General features: G+C 57.2%; 1 protein-coding gene across 4 annotated transcripts; it reads right to left on the bottom strand.

Moving 5' to 3' along the window:
- Nucleotides 1–2995: 2995 nt before the first annotated feature.
- MYL3 (myosin light chain 3) lies at nucleotides 2996–14715 on the bottom strand. Of its 4 annotated transcripts, none has more exons than XM_033413300.2 (7): nucleotides 14515–14715; nucleotides 12267–12294; nucleotides 11981–12130; nucleotides 10988–11161; nucleotides 9817–9894; nucleotides 9659–9701; nucleotides 2996–3015 (listed from the first exon to the last, which is right to left on the bottom strand). In XM_033413300.2, exons 1-6 carry the CDS (start codon nucleotides 14647–14649, stop codon nucleotides 9673–9675), a joined length of 594 nt encoding a protein of 197 aa, XP_033269191.1. In that variant the 5' UTR covers nucleotides 14650–14715; the 3' UTR covers nucleotides 2996–3015; nucleotides 9659–9672. The 4 variants fall into 4 exon arrangements, with proteins under 4 accessions (XP_033269191.1, XP_033269189.1, XP_033269190.1 ...); XM_033413298.2 differs by having other exon boundaries at nucleotides 2998–3018; XM_033413299.2 differs by lacking the exon at nucleotides 2996–3015 and adding an exon at nucleotides 9231–9563.
- Nucleotides 14716–15372: the final 657 nt, after the last annotated feature.

Genomic DNA, 15372 nt, shown 5'->3' with positions numbered 1-15372 from the left:
TTTCTGACCTTTCAGGGCCAGCACTGGGGTGCAGCCTGGGATCAGAGGTCAGCATGGAGATGGGACAGGATGACCGCCCCCTCACCCATTCAGACAAAGGGAGATTGAGAGGAAGCTTCTGGGGAGTGAGCGCACCCCCAGGGGTCAGGTTAGGTGACCTCAAACCCCCAGCTCCCAGTGGCCCCATCCAGGACCCTGTTTCTCATTAGGAGCCTTCTAGCCTCCCCCAGCCAGCACCCCAACTTGAAACATGCCTCCCTGTACTTAATTCATTACGTGCAGGGTGGGAGGCCCAGCAGGCGGGGGTTATTTTTCCCCTGAGCTCAGACATTCCTTGCTTTATTATTCTCCACGTTTCAAAGCAGCTGTCGCCTCCCCCGACCGCCCCCAGCCCGAAGCTCAGAGTCCAGAAGGGGCCTCTCCAGGGCTCAGAACACCAGAGGTTCCCACCTCTGGTGGGAGCTCAGAACACTTCCAGCCCGCACCAGAGGGAAACTGAGGCCCAGAGAAGAAGCCCCAGGGCAACCTGCAGGGACCTCCCTCTCCCATAACACTGTCTTCCTTGTCCGGAAACACCCCCTCCCGGCCACCTTCCACACAGGTGACCTCAGGGCCCTCTACACTGCAGAGCCAGCCCTTGCCTTCCAGCTCCGGGAGCAGGTGCTGGGATAGTCTTCAGGGCCCTAAAAAACTGAGTGCCGGGACTTCCCTGGTGGCGCAGTGGATAAGACTCCATGCTCCCAATGCAGAGGTCCCGTGTTCGATCCCTGGTCAGGGAACTAGATCCCACATGTATGCCGCAACTAAGTCCTCATTCTGCAACTAAAAAAAAAAAAAGATCCCTCATGCTGCAACGAAGATCCTGCATGTGGCAAGTAAGACCTGCAGGAAGGGAGGGAGGGAGGGAGAAAGAAAGAAAACACTGGGGTGCTTTAAAAAAAAAAAAGATTTCTATTAAAAAAACCCTAAACACCCCTGAACCCCCACTGGCTCAGCAGCCTTACAGAGGGCAAGGCCCATCCTGGAACAAGGGATCAACCTAGAAAATAGCAGGGCTGGGGTCAGCCTAGTGGATCACAGAGGGTTCAGGTCGGGGGAAAAACAGTTCTAAGGACCCAGTTTCTGAGGACTAGAGACGCCTGGAGAGATTCTGGCCCTACGTCAGAGAGCTGCCTGCCTGGCCAAGCTGCCTCAACAGGGGGTGAGCTCCCTGTTTCTGGGGGTGTTCAAGCAAGCAGCAGCTCATCAGTCTTCCCCTGGGAAAGATGTTGGCCCAGGTATCTGAGGCCCCTTCCTGCCCAACTTTGAGGTCAGAGTCGGGCTGGCAGGCACAGTACCCACTCCAGATGAACAGAATTAGGTGCACCTCCCTGTTCACTCAGGTCTGAAGTCACAGGCACAACACAAGGACAGGAGACCTGGGAGCTGGGCCAGGGCCAGAGCAGGACCCGGCCAAAGCGTTTTCTTCGTGAGTTCACTACAAGCTCCTGGCACCTGGGGAAGTGCTGGGAGCACAATAGACGTGTGATCACTGTGTACTGATGAGTTAAATGGGCCCTACTAGAGTTAGGAGAGGAAGGCAGCCTGCAGGGTTCAGGGCCTCCACCTAGGAGAGGCACTCTGACCACAGAGGAAACTGAGGCAGGAGCCCAGGCAGGGCAGGCAACCTGGGCGTGCTGGGAAATGAATCTCAAGGTCATTCTTGGCACTCTGTAACCATTTTGCCCCTGCTGACCCTATAGCCAGGCCTGTCCACCCTGAGTATGGGGCTTGACGGATGGATCCTTAGGTGCCCAGGAGGGTAGGAATCACTCCGTGATGTGGCCCTGGAGCCACAGCAAGCCTGGGGGCCCAGGGCCTGCCCACACCTCCAGCTCTACTCTCCAGACCAACCCCAGGGACCCCCTTACTGCAAGGAAGGCACCCTGTGGGGGACGGACTACACAGAACCTGAGCCCCTGAGAGAGAGAGCAGCTTGCTACTAGCTGGCCCGAGCTGTCTCCACCTAGAGCCGTGGGATCTGGGTGTGTTACCCTCCTGGGGGCCCCCAGCCCAGGCCGTGCAGAGGAAGCCCCTGGTACTCCTGGGATGTGCCCAGCTTCCCTTCTTATCCCTCAGCCCTGAGCACGATTTCTCTTCACAAAAGCTAGAAGCCATTCAGTGTTTGCCTTCCTGCCCAGCAGCCACTGTCCCACACCATGTGCTGCAGCAAGGAATGAAAGGTCACTGCCACTGGCTTCCCACCAGAGGTGCACACAGGTATGGGCATCCGGCGATCTGGGGACACCTGGAATCTCAGGGTCCCAGACACCCCAACGAAGGGAGCTGAGGCATCTTCGCTCATGTGCCCCAGCCCCAAGCTCATCTGCACTGCCCCTGCCACGTCTCCACTCACTGCTCCATCCCAGCTGGTAGGGCCAGGCCTCTGTTAGTCATCATGGTGGAGCACAGTCGGCACCTGACCCATATGAGGCTTGAGCCTGGAAAGGACCTGCCCCATTCAAGGGTCTCTATCCAGGGACTTGGGGAGATTTTCACTGCAACAAACTGTGCGATTGCCTCAGAACTTAAAAATGGACTTGTAAGGTCTTATTTTGCCAAGTAAAGACAAGGAAAACAACTGCACCAGCTATCATCACCATTGTTTTAGGAACAAAATAATATTCTTAAGGCAAAAAAAATAAAAATAAAGTAAGGCAGGATGCAGTCCCTGAATAAAAACAGCCAGGCCTTGAAGATGCATAAATTGAGCTTCATGGAAAACACGCAACACGGGCCTTATTCTTCTCCCATGAAAACTGTCTTGGATATTGTCACACGTTGGGCCCTGGAGCCTGAGGACACCCAGGTGCTTCCAGTCTCCAGCAGAGCAAGAATCCCTCTGCAGCCTTCCTGACTGGAACTGGTTCCCCTCTGCTTGCACATCCCTTGGGACAGGGTGCTCACTGTCTCTCCGAGTTAGCTTGGGAGCTAGGGATGGCATCCTAAGCACCTTTAAGTGGCTTCCAAGCAAGCCTACTATGGGAGAGAGGGAAAGAGACGAAGAAGGGAGTGAGATGGACAAGGTGCTGATGGGAGGGAAGACAGACCTCCAGACCCAGGGCATAGGCGTGGTGGGGAAAAGGGGTGCTCGTGTTCAACTGGACCAAAGTAGAAAAATTAGGAAGTTGGCAAAGATCTGAGACTTCCCAGGGAGCACTGTCTTCCCCATCTCTGGAGTTCCAGAGTCTTCCACTGCCTCACTCCACGCCCCAGCCCTCCAGAAAGGCTCTGACACACCCATTCTCATTCTCACCAAGGCCTCAGTAGATGTGCAAAGTGCCCGGACCCACAGGCCAAAGAAGAGAGTGGAGATTGGAAGAAAATGGTGGAACCTCAGGTGTCCACAGCCAGGCTGGGGAGGAGTGGCAGGCAGGCGCCCTTCCCAGCCCTGACCTTCTAGGCCCTTCCCCATCCAAGGGGACCTGGTCCCTGGCTGCTGAGACTAGAGGGGCCTGTTGGGCGGGCGACCCTGGGGAGCCTCGTGTACACACATTCACTCTACATTCCAGCTGTGCTCTGTCAGCGTTTGGGCAAACCAGCATTGTGTGGCTTTGGGAGGGCAGGAACAAATAACCCCCAAACTTGGGCAACGGTGGACCTGGGGCTGGTTGGAAAGGGAACCCCAGGGAGGCTCCCTGGGTCACTGGGTTCAAAGTCTAGGGTCTTCCTGCTGTTCCCTGAGGTACCTGTGTTCCCTGGGGTGTGGCTGGCCCTGTACCCAGGCAGGCTCGCCCTAGCCCCCTCCCCTAAACCCTCCTTACCTCCCAAGGCCTCGGAAGCAACAGCCCAGCACTCCGGCCTGGCACGCCCCCAAGCACCCCTTATGCAGCATGAGGACTGCCTCACACCACTGCCCAGTTTCTGTTGCCCCTCCTGCCTCCCACCTCATCTTCACACTCCCTCTGATTTTGTGCACGCCACTGCTTGGACCCGTTTAGTCTCCCCGCCCCTCCCCACATTCTCTTAAGATCTTTATCCTCAGTCTGTCAGCCCCTGTGCCACTGAGCGCTTTGAGCCCCACAGTCCAGGGCCTCATCCCTACAGTTTGATTTCCTTCCTTCTTGTGACCTGCTTACGGATTTCCTCCAATATTTGATTTCTTCAGACCCTGCCTGACTTCATTCTGCCTCGACTTGAATTTCTGGCCTTCTCGCCCCCCGACTCAGTACTACCTAATCCATGTCCCAGTGGTGACCCCAGGATCTCTGCAGATGGCAGGCATCTGGAGAGAAGATGCAGGCTGTGGCAGGGAGCCGTGCAGAGACATCAGAGCAGAGGAGGGATGGTTGGTCCTGGGGTTGTGAGGCTGAACTCTGCCCCTGGCCCCCTAGCCCCCTGCCTGCCCCACTGACCCTCTGGTTCAGCCTGGACCACGACTGGATAGGTAAATGTTCCTGACACCTTACAGAGACCTCAGAGATGAGGCCTCGGGCCAGGTGGGGGAAGTAAGGCATAGAGAGACCCCAGACCAGACTCCAGCCTTATGGGGCACGTGACCTGGCACCTGAGGCATGGAGGGCACCAGGCTGACATGAGGGCAAACCCTTTGCCACACCCACCCCTTTCCACCGGCCGCAGGGACATAGGCTGGACCACCCTGCTTGAAGGGGGAGCTGGGACCAGTGTTTATGCAACTGTGGGGAGGCCACAGCCTGGCTGGCAGTGCTGCCCGCCCAACACAAGCACTGACTCAGCAGAGCCCCCCAGCACGTACACACTCAGACATGCACACAAACAGACACAGACACACACACAGAGGTAAACATACATGTGCATGTGCACAGACAAATGGACACCGGCATTCGCTGGTATACAGACACACACTCACAGACGCACTCACAGACACAAGTACACGGGCAAACTTGTGCACGTATGCACACACAGACACAGGGACACACAGAAATGCACACACATTTCACCCAGCCAAGGTAGGTGGGAGGCTCCTGAGTGAGGAGAAGCCTCACCCCTGCAGCTGAGTTCTACCCTCCAGGCCCCTCCACTCTGACACTCACACCCACAGCCAGTGACCCAAGCCCACACGTGGTCAGCACAGCCACATATAACAGGCAAAATGCCCCAGAGTGGCATCACGGCCGTGACTGGGACAGAGACACATTCTAAGTGGAGTAGAGCCCCAACAAGGGGGGACCAAACAGCCCCAGGCAGAGCTCAACAGACACAACAGCCCCAGCTCTGCCCGCGCCAGCCCCCCACAGCCTGTCCACTCCCAGTCCACACTTGAAGACTGGCGGGTGGGAGCCGCAGAGGGTCTCGGGGGATGTGTGGGATACTCCCTTCCACTGCCAGGCCAAGCTGAGTAGGGTGGCAGCTCCCAGGAAGCAGGGGAGCCTGTAAGAAGGAGGGTGTGTTTGGGGGAGGACTGGGGGCACTGTAGGACCATTCTGGAAACCAGAGGAGGGGGCAGGCTTTCTTGCGAGAGCAGGACACATACTCCCTGGGATCCCAGATACATGGAAGCTTGGAGGCAGGACCGCTTCTTGCCTGGGGATGGCTGAGAACAGGTGTGATCCCTGCCTACAGGACTCAGCAAGGGTGGAAAGAAAAAGCTGGGACCACTCAGTCCCATGTGGATCCTGGAGACTTTTGAAAGGGAACTCAGCTGTTCCTGGGCTTGGTGTCCAAGAGCAAGGTGGCTGGGCAGGCAGGAGCTGGGGCCTGCCCAGAAGGATATTGGCCAGTCTCTCTGCCCTGACTGGGGCCAAAGGGAGACCCTGCTCTCCTCTGTGGGGGTCTGCGGCCACCAATTGGCCAGGGAAGCTAGCCAGAGCCCAGCAAAGTCAAACATGCACAAGCAGACACCCTTACTAGCAGAGGCCACTGCAGCAAGTCCACTAGTGCCTCCATTCCCTGCCCTACCAGCCAGCCAGACTATGCACCGTGAAAGGGCAGACTACGGTCCCTCACTCCCACCCCACGCCAGATCTGGGGCTGGAGTGGACTGTGTTTAGATAAGGAAAGGAAGAAGAAAGCCTCAAAATCTGCCCAGAATGTTGCTGAGAGTGTCTTAAAAAATGACCTGGAATCTGATCACTTCTCACCATTTCCACTGGACCACACATGCATCTTCTTCTCTCTCCTGGACCCTCCTACCTGCGGTCCCTGCTTCCGCTCACGTGCCCCAGTCTACTCTCCATATAGCAGCCAGAGTGATGCTGATAAAACATCTCCCCAGAGCACACACCAAAGCCCTTCCCACGGCCCAAGGACCCTCCACCACATCCTGTCGCCTCCCCACCGCACTCTCTGCTCCCGTCTCTGCTGGAATGTCTTTGCTCTGATGCCCTCATGGCTCCCTGGAGCAGATGCTGAAGTATTGCCCCACACAAATGTTCCAGCCTGCCTCTGGGGCCCTGCCCTCACCAGCGAAGGTGGGAGCTGGTAGATAAATAGTCTGGTTTCCTCATGCCCTCAGTGAGACACCACCACCATCTCCTGGAGGTCCCCAGTGGGGCTGAGGCCCCGTTGCCCACAGGGTCTTCTGCTCCCATGCACCCTAAGGACTTCCTTCCCTGCCCAGCTGCTCTCCCGTGCTCCCTGGGGCCACCTCCCAGGGACACTACTTACATTCAGGTCCTTGTCTCAGCTCTGCTTCTGGGGAAGTCCAGCCTAAGACACTCCATCTCGCCTCTCTTCTTTGTGTTTCTTATCTTCCACAACGATTCCCCATTCCTCCCTCCCCCCAACCCCCAGCAACCACCATTCTACTCTCTGCCTCTATGAATCTGACCACTCTAGGAACCTCATTGGAGTGGAATCAGATTGCATTTGTCCTTCTATGTCTGGCTTATTTCACTTAGCATAATATCCTCAAAGTTCATCCATGTTGTACCATGTGTCAGAATTTCCTTCCTTTGTAAGTCAGAATAATATTCCATTGTATGTATAGACCACATTTTGTTTATCCATTCATCTGTTGATGGCCACTTGGGTTGTTTCCACCTTTCAGCTATTGTGCATAATGCTGCTGTGAACATGAGTTTACAAACATCTCTTCAAGTCCCTGCTTTCAATTCTTTGGGATATATACTCAGAAGTGGAATTTCTGGGTCATATGGTAATAATGATTTAAATTTTTTGAGGACTTTCCATAGTTTTTCCACAGCAGCTGCACCATTTTACATTCCCACCCACAGTGCCCAAGGGATCCAATTTCTCTACCTTCTCGCCAACCCTTGTTGTTTTCTGTTTTCTGCATAATAACCATCCTAATGGGTGTGAAGTGGTATCTCATCGTGGTTTCGATTTGCGTTTCCCTAATTAGTGACATTGAGCATCTTTCAGGTGCTGATTGGCCATTTGTCTATCTTCTTTAAAGAAATGTCTATTCGGGCTTCCCTGGTGGCGCAGTGGTTGAGAGTCCGCCTGCCGATGCGGGGGACGCGGGTTCGTGTCCCGGTCCGGGCAGATCCCACATGCCGCGGAGCGGGCTGGGCCCGTGAGCCATGGCCGCTGAGCCTGCGCGTCCGGAGCCTGTGCTCCGCAACGGGAGAGGCCACAGCAGTGGGAGGCCCACGTACAACAACAACAACAACAACAACAAAAAAGAAATGTCTATTCAAGTCCTTTGCCCATTTTTGAATTGGGTTGTTCGTTTTGTTGTTGTTGTAGGAAGCCTTTATATATTCAGGATATTATCTCTCCTGTTTTCAATTTTTGCCCAGCCATTGCCTTCTCAGATACTCATTGACCTCATTATTTAACACGTCATTTGCCTCCCCCCACCACCCCACACACACACTGCACACAGACTGCACAGCCCTCCCCTCCTCTGGGCCCCTCCCCAGCCTTTATCACTGGTTGACACACTTTACGGCTCTGGTGATCTGTCAGCTCTGTACGAGTGCCACAAGGGTGAGGGGTTTGGCTGCTTCCTCCACTGCAGTGTTCCCAGGGCCTAAAGAGTCTGGCACACAGTAGGTGCCCCATAAATGCTGAAAGGATGAAAGGAAGGGAAACAGACTCCTGCATACACACTCACAGCCCCTCACAGACTCTCACACACGCTGCCGCCACTCCTCCCACACATACGCGCACACAGACTCTCACACTCACAGTCCTGCCATGCTCGCCGCACCACACAAACGCCCTGAGGCAGCCTGATCCGTGCAAGCCTCAAACCCGCTCTCATACACCCACACGCTCATCTCACAAGCAGATGCATTCACATCCAAATGCACCCTAGCAGGGCTGCCCTGACCTCCTGAGTCCTCCCGGCCTGCAAGCTGTTTCCTACCCTGTGTGGCCCGCTCCACACTCTGGGCCCTTGATCTCTCCACAACCCTTATCTCTAGGGCCCCCAAGACTCTCTACAGGGCATTGCTCTTCCTCCCCTTCAAACCAGAGTGGATGACCTCCTCCAGGAAGCCTCCCCTCACCCTCCCCACTGAGCTCCGAAAGGAGGGGAGGGCCTGGCCCCAGAGCAGGGTGTGACAGTGGGGCTGGCATGTGCAAGGGTGTGTGCATCTCCTCCTGTCATTGCAGGGGTTGTGCACTTGTCTTCTGCTGAGAAGCCCAGGGCTGAGAAACCACTGGTGGACCCCGTATTCTCGCCCTCTGACCTAGAGCCACAGCACAGGCAGAGAGACCAGAGTCAGGCAGGGGTCTCAGGCCTCTGACAGCCTGGGGACAGTGAGTCAGGCAAAGCCATTCTCTGCTCTGGGCCTCAGTTTCCCCACCTGTGACATGGGTGGCTCTGGGCCAGTGCCCTGCAGTTCCCTGATTTCTGGTTGTGGAGTGAGACAGCTCAGACAGCGCTCTCAGGCACCAAGTGGCAACCCTGTGTTAGAGGCCAGAGCATGGCTACTGTCTCCAGAAGTGGGGCAGGGCACCCAGTCCTCGTCCAGCTCAGCCCAGTGTCCTGGTGGGCAGGCTCAGAGGGTTTGGCACACCAGATGGGACAGTTTTGATGCGGTGAGCAAGGAGGCAAGATTTCAAAGTGATTCCTCTCGTTTTGTCCAGGGCTCACCGTGTGTGGCTCATAGATTTTTATAAAAGTCAACCAAAGGGCCACAGAGAAGAGAGAAGGAAGGAGGGAGGAAAGGAAGGAAGGAACGAACGAACAAATGAATGAACGAATGGAGGGAGGGAGGGAGGGAGGGAGGGAGGAAGGAAGGAAGAAGAGAAAGAAGGGAGGAAGGAAGCAAGGGAGGGAGGAGGGAGGAAAGAAAGAAGGAAAGAAGCCATTTATTCATGAGGCCCAAGGGCCGGGGACAGAGATGCAGTCACAGGCAAGTGCAGCCTGATGGGGAGAGATGACAGCCCCGCAGAGCTGTGCAGAGAGAGCCTGTGCAGGAGTCTCAATGTGCTCCCCTCCGTCCCACAGGCTGCAGGCCACGGGTGTCAGCAACTCGAGTGGAAGATGAGCTGTCCCCAGCACGGCCTCCCCTGGGCTCCCTGAGAGCAAAGGCGGTCACAGGTTACAGTGGAGAGGTGCAAGCAAGGCTGCGGGATGTCAGCTGAGAATTGGACTTGGTGGAGCTGGGGAGGTGGCAACAGGGGATCTGGATGACAGAGGCAGGAGGGGGACAATGGGGCTGAAATCAGCAGAGGTGGCAAAGGTGGTAGCAGGTTTGGAAGGGAGGGTGGGAGGTCTCACCTGGGGCAAGAGGTTCAGCTGGACATGATGTGCGTGACAAATGCTGAAAAGAAGGAAGGAGTGAGCAGCAGGGTTTCGGCCCTGGGTAGCCAAAGGTGGCGACCTAGGATCCTAACGCCCCGCTCCCGCCAGCAGACTCCCTGCCCTGCTGAGTTTACCTTTGTAGTTGACGCAGCCATTGGAGTCCTCTTGCCCAGCCATCAACTTCTCCACCTCATCTTCTGTCAGCCTCTCACCTGGCAGGAGTGGAAAGCTGAGTCAGCACTGTTGAGGTGTGAAGGGTGGGGGGCCCCCTGAGCCCCGCAGGATGGTGGGTGTGCCTCTCCAGTATTCCCACACCTCATATTGGTACACACGAGACCTGGGCTGTCACCCTTATTTCTGAAACCAGAAGAATCAGTGACAAGTCAAAAAGGGCAAGGCCTGGGGTGCAGGCCTGGCACTCTCTCCGAGCCTGGGCTCTGTCCGTAACAGTGCCATCTTGCTGTTCAGGCCACCAGCACATACTGTCCCCTGTCCTCAACAGGCTGGCGGGACTCCCTCCATCAGGAGTAGGCCAGGTCCCCCATCTCCCTGGAAGCAGTCCCTCGGGGCAGCCCTTCAAGGCTAGAGGAAGGACGCCTAAGATAGAGCTGGGGACCTTAGGGGATGACCATGGAGGGTACCAAGAGACACCACCACTGCTCCCCAGAGAAGTCTGGAACTTTCCCGCCTCTGTGCTTTTGTATGTGCTGTGTTGCTTCCCCCACTGGAATGCCCACTGCAGTTTCCCTCACACCTCCTAGCCCCCAGTCTCACACACACACACACACACAACCCCAGAGACCAGCACAGGGCTGAGCACACAGTAGGCACTCAGTAAATGTCTGGTGCAGGAAAAGTTCACTTTGCTCAGACACAATTGGTGCTCAATGAACATTTGCTGTAGGAAAACTTCTCTTTGAGAAAGGAGCGCTCCTGCCAGCCAGGCACCTGACAGCGGGGGTCAAGATGCCCAAGAGGCAGGCACAGTACCTCTTCGGCTCTGGAATTTGACCTTGAGGCAATGAACACAAGGACTGGATTGATCCCCCTGGATGTACCGCCCTGCCCCACCCTGTCCCCAGAGCTGTTCCTATCCCCCTCCAGTTCTGTGAGCTGCACCGGCTGGCTTTCTTTATTCCCCACCTAAATTTTTAATTCCCCACATTTCCGTCTCCTGCCATCAAGGCACCTTGACTGCATCACCCTCCATTTCACAAGTGAGAAACAGGCCCGGTGGGTGACAGAGTGGTTTCCCCCGGATGCCCCAGGAAGGAGAGAGTGGGGTGGGGAGGAGGCTGCCCTCACCCAGCGTGGCCAGCACGTGGCGGAGCTCGGCGCCCATGACCGTGCCATTGCCCTCCTTGTCGAAGACCCGCAACCCTTCCACAAAGTCCTCGAAGGTGCCCGTGTCCTTGTTCTTGGAGATGTGCTGGAGCATGGGCAGGAACGTGTCAAAGTCCATCATCTTGGAGTTAAGCTCTGGGGAGAGATGGCCCAAGCATCAGGCTCTGAGGGGAGATGGGCATCCCTCCCCTGTGTCTGGCAATGAGGAGCTATTGCCCTCACCCAGCCCCCGATGCACTCTACACCAGTCTGTCATTTACAAAGCACTCCACCATCACAAGGCACTTTACAGTCAACTGAGAAATGCATTATTCACATCGTCCTTTGCTGTTCACAAGGACAGTGGCACGACAGTGGGCTCCGACTAGCACCTCTGCTCTTCTTTGGGGAAACAGTTCTTGCTAGCGTCTCTCTATTTTTCTTATCAACCCCGCTCTCCCCACACCTGTGATTGGTCGAGAGCAGCTGGGCCGATCAGAGACCTTCTCTGGGACTTCCGCACCTGTGGCGAGGGCTTGGTTCTCACTCCTCCTTGGGGCAAAGCAGGCAACCCTCTCTGGCCATGGTGGTGAGGGAAGCTGACCCTGCCCCACAGAGGGATGCCCAGGAGGCCAGGAAGGACAGGGAGAGCATATGGGATGCTGAGGCCAGACACGGCCTGGCCTGCCCTCACGCCTGCTGCTGAAGCTAGTTCGCGCTGTTGTCAGTCCCCTACGACCAGGAGGCCTGGCAAATAGGCGTGGGGCCAGATGGTACAGGAACCCTCACTGCTCGTCACCTTGCCAGCATCACCTGAGACTGGCCTCCAGGTCCTCCTCCAGACAACGGGAAGATGTTAGGAGAATGCACAGCAGGGGAGTTCCCGGGTTGTCCCACCAGCGATGGCAGCCCACCCTGGGGGTCTCCCCCGGGACTGGCCCTAATGGGGACACGTCTCAGGCCGGGCGTACCAACCTTCCTGCTTCGGCTTCCCTAGGACTCGGAGCACCTCAGCCTGTGTAGGGTTCTGGCCCAGCGCCCGCAGGACATCCCCACACTGCCCATACGTGATCTTCATCTCACACTTGGGTGTGCGGTCGTACAGCATGAAGGCTTCCTTGAACTCTGCCAGGAGAGGGCGTGAGCTGTGGACACTTCTAGAGTCAGCCCCCCCGACTCGCCCCACACTGCAGGGGAGGACTCTCAGCCTGGGGGACCCAGGCCCCAACTCTGCAGCCCCTGGCTCAAAACCCCCACTCACCTTCAATCTGCTCCGGCGTAAACTCGATCTGAAAGGAGACCCCCAAAGATTCTGAGTGTCTGGTTCAGAGGATGGGGCCAGGCGTCCTCCTGGTGCCTCCACGCCCAGACCAGGCCTCAACCCCTCAGCTGCCCCAACCCATCCACATTCCAGGATTCCAGCTTCCACTGCCCAGGACCTCCTGCAGTCCACCTTGACTCCCTCCTGCCTCCTTACCCCTCCCGCCATCCCACCTGAGAACCTTGGGTCTGCAAGTGCCCAGACCCTGACACCAGGTAGGCCTCATCAGGGGAAGTGGTGAGGAGGGAGGCCTGGTGCCCTGAATCCCCAGCCCGGGGTGGGCCTTACCTGAGGCCCCTGGTCCTGGACAGACGTGCCTGAAGCACAGACTGGCTTTGCCAGCTCTGCCAGGCCTGGGGCCCAGTGGGTAGACTGTCCACATAAGTGAGATGGGAGGCCTCATCTCACCAGGGCGGGGGCGGGAGGAGGAAAGGCGAGGGGGCAGGCCGCAGAGCCCTGTCACCATGAGAACATATTTGCAGGAGGGGGTGTGTGTGCGACGTGCATGTGCGTTCGCACACCTGTGTGTGCATCTGTTTGCATGTGTCTGCCCCCCACAGAGCCCTCAAGGCTGGGCACTTTCACTCACGTGGCCCTGCCTACACCTGAGTCTTACACAGTCCTGTCCATAAGCGCAGGGCAGCCCCCAGCGTGGCACAGCAGGGGGCCAGGGCCCAGCGGTTGAGTGTTTTCTGAGGCCACATCGGGGCCATCTGAGGTCAGGAGGCCTCCTGGGACCCGGTTTCCCCCTCCTCACTTGGATACCAGGTCTATTTTTATCACTGCAGTCACTCGCCCCAAGGTCAAGGTCGCACAAGGGAAAGGAGCTTGGGGGAGGGGGACTTGACTGGCGCCTCTCCCACTGCTGCTCCCTTGGAGTCCCCTCCACCAACCTCAGTAGTGCACACCAGTGCAGAGGGGGGTCCTGCCCCTGTCACCCTGCTGGGCTGTCCCTCCCAACCCTCTGGCTTAGCCCTGTGTTGGGAAGACCAAGTTGTTGCTCCTGGCGCCCCCGAGAGCTCTCTCCACCAAGAAGCCTGCTGAGATTACGGGCCCTGGGCCCCCCGCACAGCTTTCCGCAGGGGTCACGGGAGAGGTCGCACTAGTTCCTCTGCTCACAGGGGAGTCTGTGCAGCCTCGGATCCGGTGAGACCACACAATGCCACCTTGGGCCCTAGGGTTGGCTGACCCTCACCAGGGGGCCTGTGGGACACAAACCTGGGGTCTGGGGATGGTCAGGAGTCAGAGTCAACTCCACGGAGCACTTGCCATGAGTGGTTCCCAACAGCCTGTGAGGAGGACTTATTGTCCCATTTTATAGCTGAGGAAACTAAGCCTTGGAGCAGTGATGGGAATGGAGCAGAGTTGGGATTTGAGCCCGTGTATTGAGGGACAAGGTAGGTGCCTCCAGGAAGGGCTCAGGAATGGAGACGGACCTGTGCAGATGGGCTGCAGGTCTCGCTGGGGACCGTGAAGGGCTGGGAGGGCTCCATGGGGCCCCTCAGCCAGCAGCCAGGGCAGCAGTGGCCAGTGGCCATCCGAGAACAGGCAACGGGCAGGACACGGGTACGTGCCACTATGCAGATGCCGCAGGTGGGACTCATGGCTCGTTCTCCAGGTTTAGACTCTGAGAAAGGCTTTCAAGCCAAGCCGGGGAAGGGCTCCTGGGGCCACTGGTCACAGTTCCAAGACCAGCTTCCTCCATGACCTACCCAGACTGGCTCAGTATCGCCAGCTCAAAGCTGAGGCCCCACCAGCTCTGGGGCTCAGGGACCTTGGCAGGGGTGAGTGTGACCCAGACTGGGCAGGAGCCCTGCTTCCCTTTACTCCCCACCCTGTCCACCCTGGGGAACTTGGTATGGACTTAAGACCCCACAGCTGGACAAGAAAGATCCCTGCCTGGCTGCGGGGGTGAGGGGCACAGGCAGGTCCAGGATTCCCCAAGGATGTGAGGTCCAGGGAAAAGGACAAGGGAGAGTCAGTTTCCAACCACCAAAAAGATAGTCCCTTCAGCAGCACTGGGGGAGTCCTGCCTGATGTCTGACCACCCTCCCTCCTGCTGCAGCCCTCCTGATGCCTGAAGCTTCCAGCTTCAGTTCAGTACTCACTTTCTGGAACCTGGTCTTCCACGGGGTAGATCCACTGACCTACCCTGCCCTTCCCACGGAAACCCAGCTCCCACACCCACCTTGACCTTGGAGGCATCGAACTCAGGTTCCTTGGGGGGCTCTGGTACAGGTGCGGGTGCAGGTGCGGGAGCTGGAGCTGCCTTGGCACCTGCCTTGGCGTCATCCTTCTTGGGCTCTGGCTTTTTGGGAGCCATGGAGGTTGTAAGCAGAGAGGGACGTGGAGAGAAGGAAGCAGAGAGCCGGGTAGGTGAGCCTTCCCGTAACCAGCCTTTATCCTGCCTGGACACCTCATGACCCCAGCCCCACCCCTGCAGGGCACAATGGGGACAGAGCCATAAAAGGACATTGGCTAGGCTCAGTGGCTATTTTGGGGCCTGGGGGGGCATTGTTCAGTCTCAGGAATGGGTGGGGGAGAGGGAGGGCTCTTCATTCCTCCCAATCACCTGTTGGGAAGAGAGCGGGGGAGGGGAGGACAGAGGTCGGTGCTCAGCCCCCACACACACCCTCAAAAGCACGCGCACATACGCAGGGGCCCTGCTGTCCCTCAGCAGGTCAATAAACTGAAAGGGAGCAGAAGGTTGCACCGAGCATGTATTGTGTGTTGTGTTGGGGGCAGGAGGACTGGGCACCCCTTGAGTTAAACTTCCCATCTGTGCATCGAATTCCCATGTGTCTGTGCCCGTGTGTCTACACGGAGGGGGAGAGGGAGGTCTGCGTGTGTCCATGTGTGTTGTCTCCGTTTGGCTGGGTGTTTGTATGCAGAGAGGGTCTCTGTGTATCTATGGTGGGAGGGTCTGTGTCCACGTGGGGGATGACCTACTCCAGTCCGCGGGTGTTGCTTCTGTGTGTTTGTGTCTGGGTGTTTATCATGCCTGCGTGAGTGTCTGGTCATGGCTTGCAGGCAGCTGCAGTCCATC

The sequence above is a fragment of the Orcinus orca genome, chromosome 10 (genome assembly GCF_937001465.1).
Source record: "Orcinus orca chromosome 10, mOrcOrc1.1, whole genome shotgun sequence".
NCBI classification, from domain to species: Eukaryota; Metazoa; Chordata; class Mammalia; order Artiodactyla; family Delphinidae; genus Orcinus; species Orcinus orca.
The sequence above is the reverse complement of the archived record's forward strand: the minus strand, read 5'-3'. Positions and strand labels throughout refer to the sequence as shown.